The sequence below is a fragment of the Moschus berezovskii genome, chromosome 22 (assembly GCF_049115385.1).
Source record: "Moschus berezovskii isolate FMDL1 chromosome 22, NW_MosBer_1.0, whole genome shotgun sequence".
Classification (NCBI taxonomy): Eukaryota; Metazoa; Chordata; class Mammalia; order Artiodactyla; family Moschidae; genus Moschus; species Moschus berezovskii.
This window is the reverse complement of record NC_142481.1, coordinates 19,717,118-19,732,076: the sequence shown is the minus strand read 5'-3', so window position 1 is coordinate 19,732,076 and position 14,959 is coordinate 19,717,118. Positions and strand designations below refer to the sequence as shown.

General features: G+C 47.1%; 1 protein-coding gene and 1 non-coding gene across 2 annotated transcripts in view; both read left to right on the top strand.

Annotated features, from left to right (window-relative positions):
* The window catches only part of WDR88 (WD repeat domain 88), a 43,710-nt gene extending 31,310 nt beyond the window's left edge, over nucleotides 1–12,400 (top strand). Inside the window, exons 8-11 of the mRNA XM_055413220.2 lie at nucleotides 936–1,018; nucleotides 3,103–3,171; nucleotides 9,823–9,915; nucleotides 12,242–12,400. Coding sequence (XP_055269195.2) covers nucleotides 936–1,018; nucleotides 3,103–3,171; nucleotides 9,823–9,915; nucleotides 12,242–12,400 — 404 coding nt within the window. The remainder of the gene's footprint in view (nucleotides 1–935; nucleotides 1,019–3,102; nucleotides 3,172–9,822; nucleotides 9,916–12,241) is intronic.
* A 2,270-nt stretch (nucleotides 12,401–14,670) lies between these two features.
* Nucleotides 14,671–14,744, top strand: TRNAT-AGU (transfer RNA threonine (anticodon AGU)). The gene has a single exon. It is a non-coding gene; the product is annotated as a tRNA-Thr (tRNA).
* Nucleotides 14,745–14,959: the final 215 nt, after the last annotated feature.

Sequence of the window (14,959 nt, the reverse complement as noted above, 5' to 3'; positions counted from 1 at the left end):
CAATACTTATGGCACTTTTGCAGCCATTCACGGATATGTACAGAGCAGCGACCAATCTGCCACATGCATGTGTTCCCAACTGAGATTGAATGAGGTGACCCTCTGCCTTCTTTCAGTTCTCCTATCATAAGCTGTCTTTTTTGTGATCTATTTAGTTCCACCTTTTTTTTTTCCATTTTGTGGTTTTTGTTTATGATTTTGCTATTTAAAGAGGCCCCCAAACATAGTGATATAGTACTGTCCAGGATCCTAACTGTGTGAAACCTGTGATGTGCTTTACAGGGAAACACAAGTTAGATAAGCTTTGTTCAGGCATGAGTTATAATGCCAGTGGCCATGGATTCAATGTTAACAAATAAGCAGTATGTGTTAGATACGGCATCTTTAAACAGAATCAGACAGAAAACAAAGTTAAGTATTGATTGGCTGATGAAAATGTTGTGACCAGAGGCTCATGGGAACAACCCCACATTTTGCCTATGGCCAGTCATTCAGTGAGTGTTTGAGATGACTTTGTAGAGCATAACTACTGTGAACATTGAGAAAAAGTGAAAGTGTTAGTTGCTCAGTCGTGTCTGACTCTTAGCAACCCCATGGACTGTACCCCACCAGGCTCCTCTGTCCATGGGATTTTCCAGGCAAGAATACTAGAGTGGGTTGCCATTCCTTTCTCCAGAGGATCTTCCCAACCCAGGAATCGGACCTGGGTCTTCTGCATTGCAGGTAGATTCTTTACCATCTGAGCCACCATGGAAGCCCAACTCTAATTGACTGGGGGCTGTTGAGTCACACCAGGAAGAGGGTTGAGTGTCCACAGTGTTCTCAGCCACAGTGGCACCTCACAGATGCATCCTCAGCCTGCTTTGGCCTCGCCAGAGGAGGAAGCAGTTGGCTGAGGAAAGTTACCCCCTGAGATGCTTTCATTTGTGTTCCAGCCTCTTTTCTCGTGTCTGGAGGGTTCGACAAGACCGTGGCTATTTGGGATGTAGAAGAAGGCTACCGGAAGCTCTCCTTGAAGGTACCGATGCCAGTATCAGATAGAGGATCTGAGCATCATTCTTTTTTTTTAAAAAAATATATTTATTTTATTTCTTCGTTTGACTGTCTTAGTTGTAGCATGTGGGATCTTTTTTTCAGTTGCAGCATGCTGGATCTTTGGGTTTCCCAGGTGGCACAGTGGTAGAGAATCCTCCTGTCAGTGCAGGAGACATGGGTTTGAGCCGATAGAGGATCTGAGCATCATTCTTTTTTTTAAAAAAAATATATTTATTTTATTTCTTTGTTTGACTGTGCTAGGTCTTAGTTGTAGCATGTGGGATCTTTTTTTCAGTTGCAGCATGCTGGATCTTTGGGTTTCCCAGGTGGCACAGTGGTAGAGAATCCTCCTGTCAGTGCAGGAGACATGGGTTTGAACCCTGAGTTGGGAAGATCCCCTGGAGAAGGAAATGGCAACCCACTCCAGTATTCCTACCTGGAAAATTCCATGGACAGAGGAGCCTGGCGGGCTACAATCCATGGGATCGCAAAAGAGTCAGACACGACTCAGCACATACAAGGAACTAGTAAGTATGCTGGATCTTTAGTTGTGACATGTGGGATCTAGTTCCCTGACCAGGGATTGAACTGGGTCCCCAGCACAGGGAATGTGGAGTCTTAACCACTGGACCACCAGGTAAGTCCCTGAACTTCATTCTTTAGTCATTTCATATTGGGTGCTGGGGATACAACAGTGAGACAGACCTAAATATTCCCAATGGAACTGACACCTCTGTGGGGAATGACAGACAAGAAAAACAGCAAACACATCCTCAATAGTGATGAGCGACAGAGAGAACCCACAACAGGGTGATGTAATAGATTCCAGGGATTAATCCGTAGTGGGTGGGCCAGGAGGGCCTCTGGGAGAAGGTGGCATTTGAGCTGAGAACTGGAGGGCGAGGAAAGACTGGATGCGTGAGGATCTTGGGGAAAGGCATTCCAGGAAAATGGAGCAGTAAAGGCAAAAACTCTGAGTAGGGGCCATGTCTGCAAACAGCAGGAATCCCCATACAGAGGACTGAATGTCATCATGAGGCATGCACAGACAGCTGTGGGCTCCCGAATGGTGTGTGTCAACTGGGTGCTTTTGGCTGCAAGTTAGAGGAGACTCAACTCCAAGTGGCTTTGTGATATGGAGATGGATTATCCAGCACAGCGAGAATCCAGAGGGTAGGAGTTCCAGAACTGGCGCCTCTGTTCCAGTTGCCCCACGCCAAGATTTTTGCACCCCACCTTGGTCTTGTGATCGCATGGCCACCTTTGGCTGTGAATGCAGGAGACTCCCAGGGCTGTTCTGTGTCCCCCTCTTCTCTGTGGGTTTGGAGAGGCCAGGGGAGCTTACACCATCCATAGCACATAAATGTTCAACCTCACTGTGGTTCAAAGTCCCTTTGTGTTCCCATCAGGTCATTCTACTCTCCTTTTCCTCTTCTCTCCTCTCTCTATTATTCTACCCTCAAATTCCTGCCCTGTTGTTAAATGCACAGCAGTTTAACCTAACTCTTACTTCTTTTCTTCTTACCATACCTCACCATCTATCTCTTTCCATTCGGGAAAGACCAAAGAATGAAAAAGATGCTGACATGGAGCTCCAACATCATTAAGTGTCTGAACCAGCAAGTATTTATCTCCTCTAAACTCCATTTACTGGAGGAAATTAACCCCATGTACTTTAGTCACAGTGGGTAGATTTGCAGTTACTTGAAGCCAAATGCTCCCTTAGCAATTGGACCACTGAGTGATATTTCCTAGAACAAAGAAAGCAGACAAAAAAACTGCAAAATGTGCTCTGTGACCAGCTGGGAATACAATTTTTTCCCCATTGTGTTAAGCACCAGAGTACTATTTTTAAAAACACATATGGTGTTGTGAGATACACATGAATCACAAGCCTTTACACTTTGTACTCCACCTTAAATGTCGTGGGTAAAAACCAGGGATGCACAATTAGTTGCTTTCAAAAGTAAGCAATGTTGAATTCTTGACTTTATTTTTCAGATCTTGTTGTTCTTTCAAAGGTTTTGTTTCCCCTGTAGATCCTCTTAAAACTCTACTTTTCTTTAGGGCCATAATGACTGGGTGATGGATGTTTCCATTAGCAACAACAAGAAATGGATCCTCTCTGCTTCAAAGGTAAAAGCGGCCAACCTTTGAGTGACTTAAAATCTCTATCACATTTGTGAGAATTGTTGTTAGCAGAAGTATATTGTCAAGTAAAATTCCTGAGCGTTTCAGTCTGAAAGCCACACCTGACCAGGTTGTCCCCATCCAAGGAGCTGCCTGAAAATGTGGAAATTGGGTCTTTCCATTTGCTCAAGTGAGAAGTTGCCAGGTATTTCTTTGCACCATCGTTATTTGAACTTTGTTGGAGCAAGAGCCTGTTCAGACTGGCAAATGATGGAGCCAGCTGGGGGCTTTGGAGGGAAGGGGGTCAGCTTGTGGACAAGAGTCTGACACAACTGAGTGACTTAACACATACCATATTATTTTGGCTACGATGGTTGTTGTTCAGTCACTTAGGCTTGTCTGACTTATTGCGACCCCATGGACTGCTGCATGCCAGGCCTCCCTGTCCTTCACCATCTCCCAGAGCCTGCTCAAACTCCTGTCCATTGAGTCAGTGATGCCATCCAACCATCTCATCCTCTGTCAACCCCTTCTCCTCCTGCCCTCAATCTTCCTCAGCATCAGGGGCTTTTCTAATGAGTTGGCTCTTCGCATCAGGTGGCCGAAGGAGCAGAGCTTCAGCATCAGTCCTTCCAATGACCGACCATTCAGGATTGATTTCCTTTAGGATTAACTTGCCTCATGCTTAAAATATGTGATTTTATGGTAGGCTAACATTTTAACATCCTTTCTATGACCAGCAATGATAATAGCCATCTTGCAGGCACAGGTTTAAGGATGATATCTTCGTCCATTTCCGTAAAACCACCGTTTTTGTTAGTATTAAGTGCTTCTGCACATTTTGAGAAAGTTGAAAAATGACTAAAAAAAACTTTTCTTGGGAGAGGCCCAACACCACAGGTAAGCAAATAAGATTCCTTTGTAGGATGTGCAGGCCCTTCGACTGATAGGATATTTTCATTTATTTTGGTTAGTTAATAGATGAAATGGAATTTACCGAAATTCACATTTTGGGAATTTGTAGGAATATGTACATGTCTGAGGAATATGTAGATAGATGAGCAGCATCTAGTTTGTATTTGTGTAAGATGTCAACATGTTTCTGTTTTATATTTTCTACAGTTTCGTTAAAATCTTTATAGAAACGAAAACGATATGAAACCCCACCTTTTGAATCAAAGTGTCTAAGAGCTGCTGCTGCTGCTGCTGCTAAGTCACTTCAGTTGTGTCTGACTCTTTGTGACCCCATAGACGGAAGCCCACTAGGCTCCCCCGTCCCTGGGATTCTCCAGGCAAGAACACTGGAGTGGGTTGCCATTTCCTTCTCCAGTCTAAGAGCTAGGGGGAGCTTTTTCATTGTTGTCATTGTCATGGCTGGACAAATCACTTGATATATTGCAGACCAGAGGTCCCTAACCTTTTCGGCACCAGGGACTGGTTTCATGGAAGACAATTTTTCCATGGACTGGAGTGGGGGATGGTTTCAGGATGATTCAAGCATATTACATTGATTGTGTACTTTATTTCTATTGTTATTACATTGTGATCTATAATGAAATAATTATGAAACTCACCATAATGCAGACCAGATCATCAGACATTGGATTCCCATAAGGAGTGTGCAACCTACATCCCTCGCCTGTGCAGTTCACTGTAGGGTTTTCTTGCCTGTGAGAATCTAAAGCCACCACTGATCTGACAGAAGATGGAGTTCAAGTGATGGGGAGCAACTGTAAATATAGATGAAGCTTCGCTGGCTGGTCCGCCACTCATCTCCTGCTATACAGACCAGTTCCAGCAGGCCATGGACCAGTACCATGCCCCAGGGTTTGGGGACCCCTGCTGTGGAGGGCATGATTGTTGATAAAATCTGACAGCTCTGCACTGTAAGGGCCAACATGTATGTCACCAAACTTTCTCCTTTTGTTTTCCCACAGGATATTTACTTGCAAGTGCAGAGTCAGAAAAAGTAACATGACTCAGTGTGCTATTAGTAAATCGCCATGGACTTCACTGCTTCACATACATTTAATATCTGAGAGTTCTGTGAGATAGAAGTATGACGAGTTCTCACTGGGATAAAATCAACATGTCAGTAGGATTGTATTCCCTGCTGGAGGCACTAGGCAATAATCCACTTCTTTGACCTTTCCAGCTTCTAGAAGCCAGTCACATTCCCTGGTTTGTGGCCCCTTCTTCCGGCCTCAAAGCCAGCAACATTGAATCTCTCTGTGCCTTTTTTCAGTGGCTACTTATTCCTCTGACTAGAATTTCCACTTTTAGACAACTTTGTGGTTATTTTGGGCCCATATGGATAAACCAGAATAATCTTCTTCTTTTAAGATCATCTGCTTATCACCCTTAATTCCCTCTGCAGTCTTACTTCCCCACTGTCATGAAACCTTGTATTCCCAGGTTTGAGGGATTAAGATGTGGACCTCTTTGAGGGTGGGGGTAGGATTGGGGGAGAACATTATTTTGCTGACCACATTCAGTTTCATACTCAAAGGAATGATGAGACAATGGATCTGAGTGATATTCCCAAATTAGTTCCGTGACCAGTTTTAAAGGAGCATCAGTTCAGTTCAGTTCAGTTCAGTCGCTCAGTCGTGTCCGACTCTCCGCGACCCCATGAATCACAGCACGCCAGGCCTCCCTGTCCATCACCAACTCCTGGAGTACACTCAAACTCATGTCCACAGAGTCGGTGATGCCATCCAGCCATCTCATTCTCCGTCGTCCCCTTCTCCTCCCGCCCCCAACCTTTCCCAGCATCAGAGTCTTTTCCAGTGAGTCAACTCGTCTCATGAGGTGGCCAAAGTATTGGAGTTTCAGCTTTAGCATCAGTCCCTCCAATGAACATCCAGGATTGATCTCCTTTAGAATGGACTGGTTGGATCTCCTTGCAGTATAAGGGACTCTCAAGAGTCTTCTCCAACACCACAGTTCAAAAGCATCGATTCTTCGGCGATCAGCTTTCTTCACAGTCCAACTCTCACATCCATACATGACCACGGGAAAAACCATTGCCTTGACTAGACGGACCTTGGTCGGCAAAGTAATGTCTCTGCTTTTTAATATACTATCAAGGTTGGTTATAACTTTCCTTCCAAGGAGCAAGCGTCTTTTAATTTCATGGCTGCAATCAGCATCTGCAGTGATTTTGGAGCCCAAAAAAACAAAGTCTGACACTGTTTCCACTGTTTTTCCATCTATTTCCCATGAAGTGATGGGACCAGATGCCATGATCTTTGTTTTCTGAATGTTGAGCTTCAAGCCAACCTTTTCACTCTCCTCTTTCACTTTCATTAAGAGGCTTTTGAGTTCCTCTTCACTTTCTGCCATAAGGGTAGTGTCATCTGCATATCTGAGGTTATTGATATTTCTCCCAGCAATCTTGATTCCAGCTTGTGCTTCTTCCAGCCCAGCGTTCCTCATGATGTACTCTGCATATAAGTTAAATAAGCAAGGTGACAATATACAACCTTGACGCACTCCTTTTCCTATTTGGAACCAGTCTGTTGTTCCATGACCGGTTCTAACTGTTGCTTCCTGACCTGCATACAGGTTTCTCAAGAGGCAGGTCAGGTGGTCTGGGATTCCCATCTCTTTCAGAATGTTCCACAGTTTATTGTGATCCACACAGTCAAAGGCTTTGGCATAGTCAATGAAGCAGAAATAGATGTTTTTCTGAAACTCTCTTGCTTTCTCCATGATCCAGCGGATGTTGGCAATTTGATCTCTGGTGCCTCTGCCTTTTCTAAAACCTGCTTGAACATCTGGGAGTTCATGGTTTACATACTGCTGAAGCCTGGCTTGGAGAATTTTGAGCATGACTTTACTAGCGTGTGAGATGAGTGCAATTGTGCGGTAGTTTGAGCATTCTTTGGCATTGCCTTTCTTTGGGATTGGAATGAAGACTGACCTCTTCCAGTCCTGTGGCCACTGCTGAGTTTTCCAAATCTGCTGGCATATTGAGTGCAGCACTTTCACAGCATCATCTTTCAAGACTTGAAATAGCTCAACTGGAATTCCATCACCACCACTAGCTTTGTTCGTAGTGATGCTTTCTAAGGCCCACTTGACTTCACATTCCAAGATGTCTGGCTCTAGGTCAGTGATCATATTATCGTGACTATCTTGGTCGTGAAGATCTTTTTTGTACAGTTCTTCTGTGTATTCCTGCCACCTCTTCTTAATATCTTCTGCTTCTGTTAGGTCCATACCATTTCTGTCCTTTATCGAGCCCATCTTTGCATGAAAAGTTCCCTTGGAATCTCTAATTTTCTTGAAGAGATCTCTTGTTTTTCCTATTCTGTTGTTTTCCTCTATTTCTTTGCATTGATCACTGAGGAAGGCTTTCTTATCTCTCCTTGCTATTCTTTGGAACTCTGCATTCAGATGCTTATATCTTTCCTTTTCTCCTTTGCTTTTCGCCTCTCTTCTTTTTACAGCTATTTGTAAGGCCTCCTCAGACAGCCATTTCGCTCTTTTGCATTTCTTTTCCATGGGGATGGTCTTGGTCCCTGTCTCCTGTACAATGTCACGAACCTCCGTCCAGAGTTCATCAGGCACTCTATCAATCAGATCTAGTCCCTTAAATCTATTTCTCACTTCCACTGCATAATCATAAGGGATTTGATTGAGGTCATATCTGAATGGTCTAGTGGTTTTCCCTACTTTCTTCAATTTAAGTCTGAACTTCGCAATAAGGAGTTAAAGGAGCATAGAACTCTTTTTTTAAAATCGATTTTATTTTTTACAGCAATTTTAGGTTTATATAAAAATCGAGCAAATCATACAGAGTTATATTATAGCCCTACCCTCCAATTGCCAGTACTATTAATACCTTGCATTAAGTGTGGTATACTTATCACCATTAATGAACCAATATTGATACACAATTATGAATTAACGTCCATGGTTTAAGTTTCACACTTTATATTGTGTTCAGTCCAGTTCAGTCGTGTCTGACTCTTTGTGACCTCATGAACTGCAGCACACCAGGCCTCCCTGTCCATCACCAACTCCTGGAGTCCACCCAAACCCACGTCCATTGAGTCAGTGATGCCATCCAACCCTCTCATCCTCTGTTGTCCCCTTCCTCTCCTGCCCTTAATCTTTCCCAGCATCAGGCTCTTTTCAAATGAGTCAGCTCTTCGCATCAGGTGGCCGAAGTACTGGAGTTTCAGCTTCAACATCAGTCCCTCCAATGAACACCCAGGACTGATCTCCTTTAGGATGAACTGGTTGGATCTCCTTGCAGTCCAAGGGACTCTCAAGAGTTCTCCAGCACCACAGTTCAAAAGCATCAATTCTTCGGTGATCAGCTTTCTTTATAGTCCAACTCTCACATCCATACATGACCACTGGAAAAGCCATAGCCTTGACTAGATGGACCTTTGTTGACAAAGTAATATCTCTGCTTTTTAATATGCTGTCTAGGTTGGTCATAACTTTCCTTCCAAGGAGTAAGCGTCTTTTAATTTCCTGGCTGCAATCACCATCTGCAGTGATTTTGGAGCCCAGGAAAATAAAGTCAGCCACTGTTTCCACTGTTTCCCCATCTATTTGCCATGAAGTGATTGGACCAGATGCCATGATCTTAGTTTTCTGAATGTTGAGCTTTAAGCCAACTTTTTCACTCTCTTCTTTCACTTTCATCAAGAGACTTTTTAGTTCCTCTTCACTTTCTGCCGTAAGGGTGGTGTCATCTGCATATCTGAGGTTATTGATATTTCTCCCGGCAATCTTGATTCCAGCTTGTGCTTCATGCAGCCCAGCATTTCTCATGATGTATTCTGCATATAAGTTAAATAAGCAGGGTGACAATATACAACCTTGACGTACTCCTTTTCCTATTTGTAACCAGTCTGTTGTTCCATGTCCAGTTCTAACTGTTGCTTCCTGACTTTCATACAGGTTTCTCAAGAGGCAGGTTAGGAGGTCTGGTATTCCCATCTTTCAGAATTTTCCACAGTTTATTGTGATCCACACAGTCAAAGGCTTTGGCATAGTCAATAAAGCAGAAATAGATGTTTTTCTGTAACTCTCTTGCTTTTTCGCTGATCCAGCAGATGTTGTATGGTGTGGGTTTTGCCAAAATCACGTCATGTTATCACCATCACAGTATCATACAGAACAATTTTACTGTCCTAAAAACTCAAAACTTCTTGTGCTATACCTGTTCACCCCTCCCCTTCTTCCCCAGAACCCCTGGCAACCATGGGCCTGTTTACTGGCTCCATATTTTTGCCTTTCGCATAATGTTATATAGTTGGAATCATATAGTATGTAACCTTTTCAGAGGTGGTTTCTTTCATTTAGAAATAAGTATTTAAGTCTCCTTCTTTTGGTGACTTGATGGCTGTCTTCTATTTTTTCTCACTGAATAATATTCCATCGCATAAATGAACTACAGTTTCTCTAGTCTCTTATTCAGGGGCATCTTGGTTGTTTCCACTCTTGGGGATGTGGGAGTTCCAGTGCTAAGGCTAAGATAGTGCTAGACAAACTGGGACATCTGGTCACCCTAACTCTGTCACTCTGCAGATGGAAGTTCTCTGCATGTAACCTGGTTGCTATGCACCTTCCTGGGTCGTCCAAGCCTGATGAGCCCATTTTGTGACTGCTGGTTTCTTGTTTAACTTGTTTTAGGATAGGACTGTGAGGCTATGGAATATTGAAGAAATTGACCAAATTCCCTTGGTAATCGAGCACAAAAAGACCCGGGGCTTAAAGGTGAAACAGGTTGGTATTGGGTAAAACAAAGCCAAATGAAGGCTTTCATTAGTTCTCTCTACAAATTACTTTATTTTTTGAACAAGTATTTCTTGGACAACTGGGGATAAAACTATGAACAAACAGACTGAAATTTTTGTTCCAAGGGAGCTTACATTTCTAAAAGGGGAGATAAACAATGAATAAAGAAATAAGAAATGTATGCAGTAAGTCACATGGTCATAGGTACTTTGGAGGAAAATAACAGGAAGGGAAATGGGAGGGCTGGTGGCATGGCATTCTAAATGGGGGTCAGGAGAGGTCTCATTGAGAAGGTGACATTTGTTCAAAGATTTGAAGGTGGGGAGGGAGTGAGCTGTGAGCTGTGAAGCTGTTTTAGGGGAAGAACATCCCAGCAGAGGGAATAGCCCATGTAGAGACCCTGAGGCAGGACTGAGCCTGGTGCTGAAGAGTGGAATGAGTGGGAGGAGATGAGGCCCGAGGACATCCTGGAGGAATGGCTGGCACACAGCTAGACTCCATGTGGGCCTCCTAAGCTCCATCAGCAGAACCCCAGCCAGGTCCCCAGTGTCCCATTTCCCATGGATGGAACTCAAGTCCCAGTTCTCTGGTGGATGATCATGGTGGGCACAGCTGTTTCACCAGGTGTAGCAGGACTAGCCCTGGGCAGTGGAGGCCAGTTCCTGCTGGGGCCTTGCAGTGCAGGCACCTGGCTACCCCTTCACGAAGATGAGGAGTCCCTGTCGGCCTTTGCGAATCCTGGAATCCCCCAGGTTTGTCTCTGTTCAGAAGGTCACCCAACTGGTAGCTACGGCTTCTGGGGATGGCTAATTGGCTGAGTGCTGAAGAATGAACACTTTCGAACTGTGCTTTTGGAGAAGACTCTTGAGAGTCCCTTGGATCGCAAGGAGATCAAACCAGTCCATCCTAAAGGAAATCAGTCCTGAAAATTCATTGGAAGGACTGATGCTGAAGCTGAAGCTCCAATCCTTTGGCCACCTGATGCGCAGAGCTGACTCATTGGAAAAGACTCTGATGCTGGGAAAGATTGAAGGCAGGAGGAGAAGGGGTTGACAAAGGATGAGATGGTTGGATGGCATCACTGACTCGATGGACATGAGTTTGAGCAAACTTGGGGAGACAGTGAAGGACAGGGAGTCCTGGCGTGCTGCAGTCCATGGGGTTGCAAAGAGTTGGACATGACTGAGTGATGGAACAACAATAGCACTTGGGGAATGGCACTGGGGGCAGGGAGGTGATAGGTGGGTCTGCCATGGAACCGCATCTTTGTGGCCAGCTGATCCTCATGGTCTTTGCAGCCATGTTGGCCCTTAGGCCCTGGAGGCTGACTGGCCACAGAGCAGTGCTTATGTCTCCACCTGCCACCGGGGCGGGATCCAGGGACTGCCTCCTCTGAGCCCTGCTGTCCTGGGCTTGGGTCGTGGGGAATTATGCTATAGAATAAGGTAGGTAGAGAATCAAATACATTTCTTTCTTGTAAAAAGAAGGAAAGAAAGAAAGAAACCTACTCGAAGCTATAGCAAAGATGAGCTTGCTGCATTTGACTTGCTCTGAATCAATGTGAGAAATCCTGGAGGCCAGGTTTCCCAGAGGACCTACCCTGGGTGGGGTTTGCCTCACCTCCCCTGCAGGCTTTGGGCTCTAGAGAGAGCAAGGGTGGCAAAGCATAGGGGCTTGGAGAGCCAGGGTGGAGGCTTGCCACCTGCAGGCTGGTCTCAGGGTACCGTGCTGTGGTGGGACCCTCTGAGAGACCTCTGTTCATGGCCTAAGAGCCCATCCCATGGTGCTGCTCTCTTGTTGGTGGAGCGAGCTGTGCCATTGTACCCACTGTCCTCTGGGTGCTTCGGCCAGAAACAGGCTCAGACAGAGGAGGATGTTCAGCATCTTTATCACGTTCCTGCTTTGTTCAGAAGTCTTGCCTACTTGATGCTCAAAAGCTAGGTGTACCCAGGATGTCAGGTAGTTAGGATACCCCTTGGCTCTGCACAGAGGGTGATAGTTAGACACCCACCCCCAGTACTTGCCATTGTCAAGTGGCTTTCCACTCCCCCACCCACCCACTGCTGGGACCCCACAGCAAGGGACATGAGTTGGCAGGACCTGTGTAGCTTTTGTGAGGGAAAAGAGGGGAAAGCCTGAGCTCATTCTCTCTCAGTTTCCATCCTTGTGGGCTTAGAGACCCCAGAGAGGGGAGGCAGCCCTTGCCTCGGCCCGGCCCCAGGTGGTTGGATCAGGGGGAAGAATTCTAAACTGGATGGCTCGATCTCCTCTGATCAGCGCCTCCTTTCTACTCTTTTAAAATATTTCACGTCAGTGTGAAGAATGTGACAGTCCTTTCTCCATCTACGAAAGCGACATCTTTTCTGAAACAGTCACCAAATGTGTGTTCTGCCGGATGAATGCAACAGACTTGTCAACAGAGGCCATCATCAGAAGGGGAGGCCTCACTGTCAAGGGAGAGCAGCCCAGATGAGGACGGCTGATGGCCACAAGACCCTTTGGGTGACTTGAGCCCAGGTCACCTGTCACGTAGGCTTGGGGGCTCTGCAGAGACCTTTCTCTGGGGCCCCTCCCCAGTGGGTGGGCCCATCAGACTAAGGTAGGGGCCAGGCCAGGCTCTGGCTGGACTCCCACCACTGCTGGCCTCCTCAGCTCCACAGCACCTCGGGGATCCCTTTGTCTGTAGTTTTCATGCAGAATAAATCTAGATGCTTTTGGAAAACAGTGTGCATGTGAATTCTAGAAACATTTTTGCTATTTCTGTGTCCTGGTGTTCATCCTGTCTCATTCTGGGAACATATTCTGGTCTCTGGATTTGCCCTGTAAAGCAGTCATTGGGTGCTGGTGCCAGCAACCCCTGAGGAAGGGTCTGTGGAATGAAGAGGAAGCTGTGTAGCCCCCTCTGTGGAAGGGACTGTACTGTGGCCCTGTGGGTGCCTCCCTGGCTGATGCGCCCAGATGGTCACCTGCCCAGAGCTGAGGAAGGTCTGGTTAGGCAGGTAGGTGAGGGCATTTCCATCAGAAAATGCTGCTTGTTTTTCACCCGTGTCTTCAATTTCCCGAATGCCCAAGCATGTGTACCGCCTCCTTCCACAGCATCGAATACAACATAAATCGATTACTTCACAAAGAGTGAAGGTTTCAGGTAAACAAAAAGGGCTCCCTTTTCCATTTGGTACGACTTACAGGAGTCTCATCAGATTTTCCCGGTGGCTCAGATGGTAAAGCATCTGCCCGCAGTGCGGGAGACCTAGGTTCGATCGCTGGGTTGGGAAGATCCCCTGGAGGAGGGCGTGGCGACCCTCTCCAGAGTTCTGGCCTGGAGAATCCCATGGACAGAGGAGCCTGGCAGGCGACATCCCGACTACCCCCACAGGGTCGCAGAGAGTCCGATACAACTGAGCGACTAAGCACAGCACAGGATTTCCATCAAATATCATTAGTATGCCCCTTGGTCTCTCCTAAAAACTTAGGTGCAGGACTGATTTACTTAATGTTAATTGAGTGGCATCCTGTAATTCTGTCCAAGAGCACCGTAACCTGGTAGTCATTGCCTGGGCAGGCCCTGTGCTTGGTGCTGCCCTCCACACCTGCGGGGTGACTGCCCAGCTTCAGCAGACTGTTTAGTATTCATCCATTAATTTACAAGAATGATGATGGATGGTACACGGCAAAACTCCACTGAATGGCCTCCCAGTAAATGGACTCTTCTTGGAAGAGAAGTCTTATCCCTTCTCGCAGAGACGCAGAGATTATTTGTCCTCACTGCGGAGGAGGACGGACAGGCTGCATGTACCAACACTGTCCCCAGGGACGGACACTTAAGTTGCCTCTCCTTTTTGACTATCACAAACAGTTCTGGAAAGAACCTTCTTGTGTACATAGGTCTGCAGAGACTGACATTCCTCCTGTGGATGAAGCTCTCCCGCTGGAGAAATCTCTGGGTCAATGAATTAGCAGGCCTCGGGTTTGTTGCTGCTCAAAAGCCCTCTGAAAAGTGTTGGGACGAAGGGGCTGATGTGTCTGAGTGAGGAGCCCCAGAAGGCGTAAATAAGAAGCCTCGGTGGGCAGGGCTCTGCTTTTCTCGGGCAGCGGAATCCTCCCACGTGTGGTGTTGATGCTCCAAGGGCGGCAGCACTTGATGCTCCAAGTGCTCATTCAGGGTCCCCTCGGTGCCCCCGGATTCTTTCTGTGCTCAGGGCCCGCGGAAGAGGCCCAGTGGAACCTAGAGGTCTGGGGTCGACCGGCGGGCGAATGAGCCCCCAGAACTGGCGGCGCCCGACGTCACGCTGGCTAGGTGCGGCTGAGGAGGGCAAGCGGCCTCCCAGGTGCTATGGGTCCGACGCGTGGCCACCGTGGGGCCACCGCCGGGTGTGAGCCGAGACCCGACGCAGGGGCAGCAGGCCGCGCTCGCGGGGCCGGGATCTCTGGAGCGGCAGGGGCTCGGCCTTGCCGGACAGCCTGGGGCTTCCCTGCACCAGTTATGGAGGGCCGGGGACCGGACCTTGCGCGAGCAGCCCCTAAAGCTCGGCCACCCTGGCACCCGGTCGGTGAGCAGATGCCTCACCGGCCCCCTCGGCTCACTGTCCGAGCTTCCGGTTTCAGAGCACTCCGGGTCTAAGTCGCCGGTGACCGAGATCTTACACTGCGCATGCGTCCCCCACCAACAAAATTTGTGCGCATGTGCGCAGCCTATATAGTAAACAGTGATGAGGAGCAGGTTTGCAGACTAGGAGCGCGGATGGCGCCGTGGCTTAGTTGGTTAAAGCGCCTGTCTAGTAAACAGGAGATCCTGGGTTCGAATCCCAGCGGTGCCTCAACCGAGCGTCCCGGCTCTCTTTTTACCCTCACCTGATTTTGCTGCGCCTCTGCCCCGTTCCTCCTCTCCTTGCGGGTGTGACCGGAGGCTCTGTTGCAGTTCAGTCTCTGTGGTTGTCTGACCCTTTGCGACCCGATGGAGGGCAGCACGCCAGGCCTCCCTGGACGTCATTATCTCCTGGAGTCTGCGCAGACTCAGGTCGGTGGAGTCGGT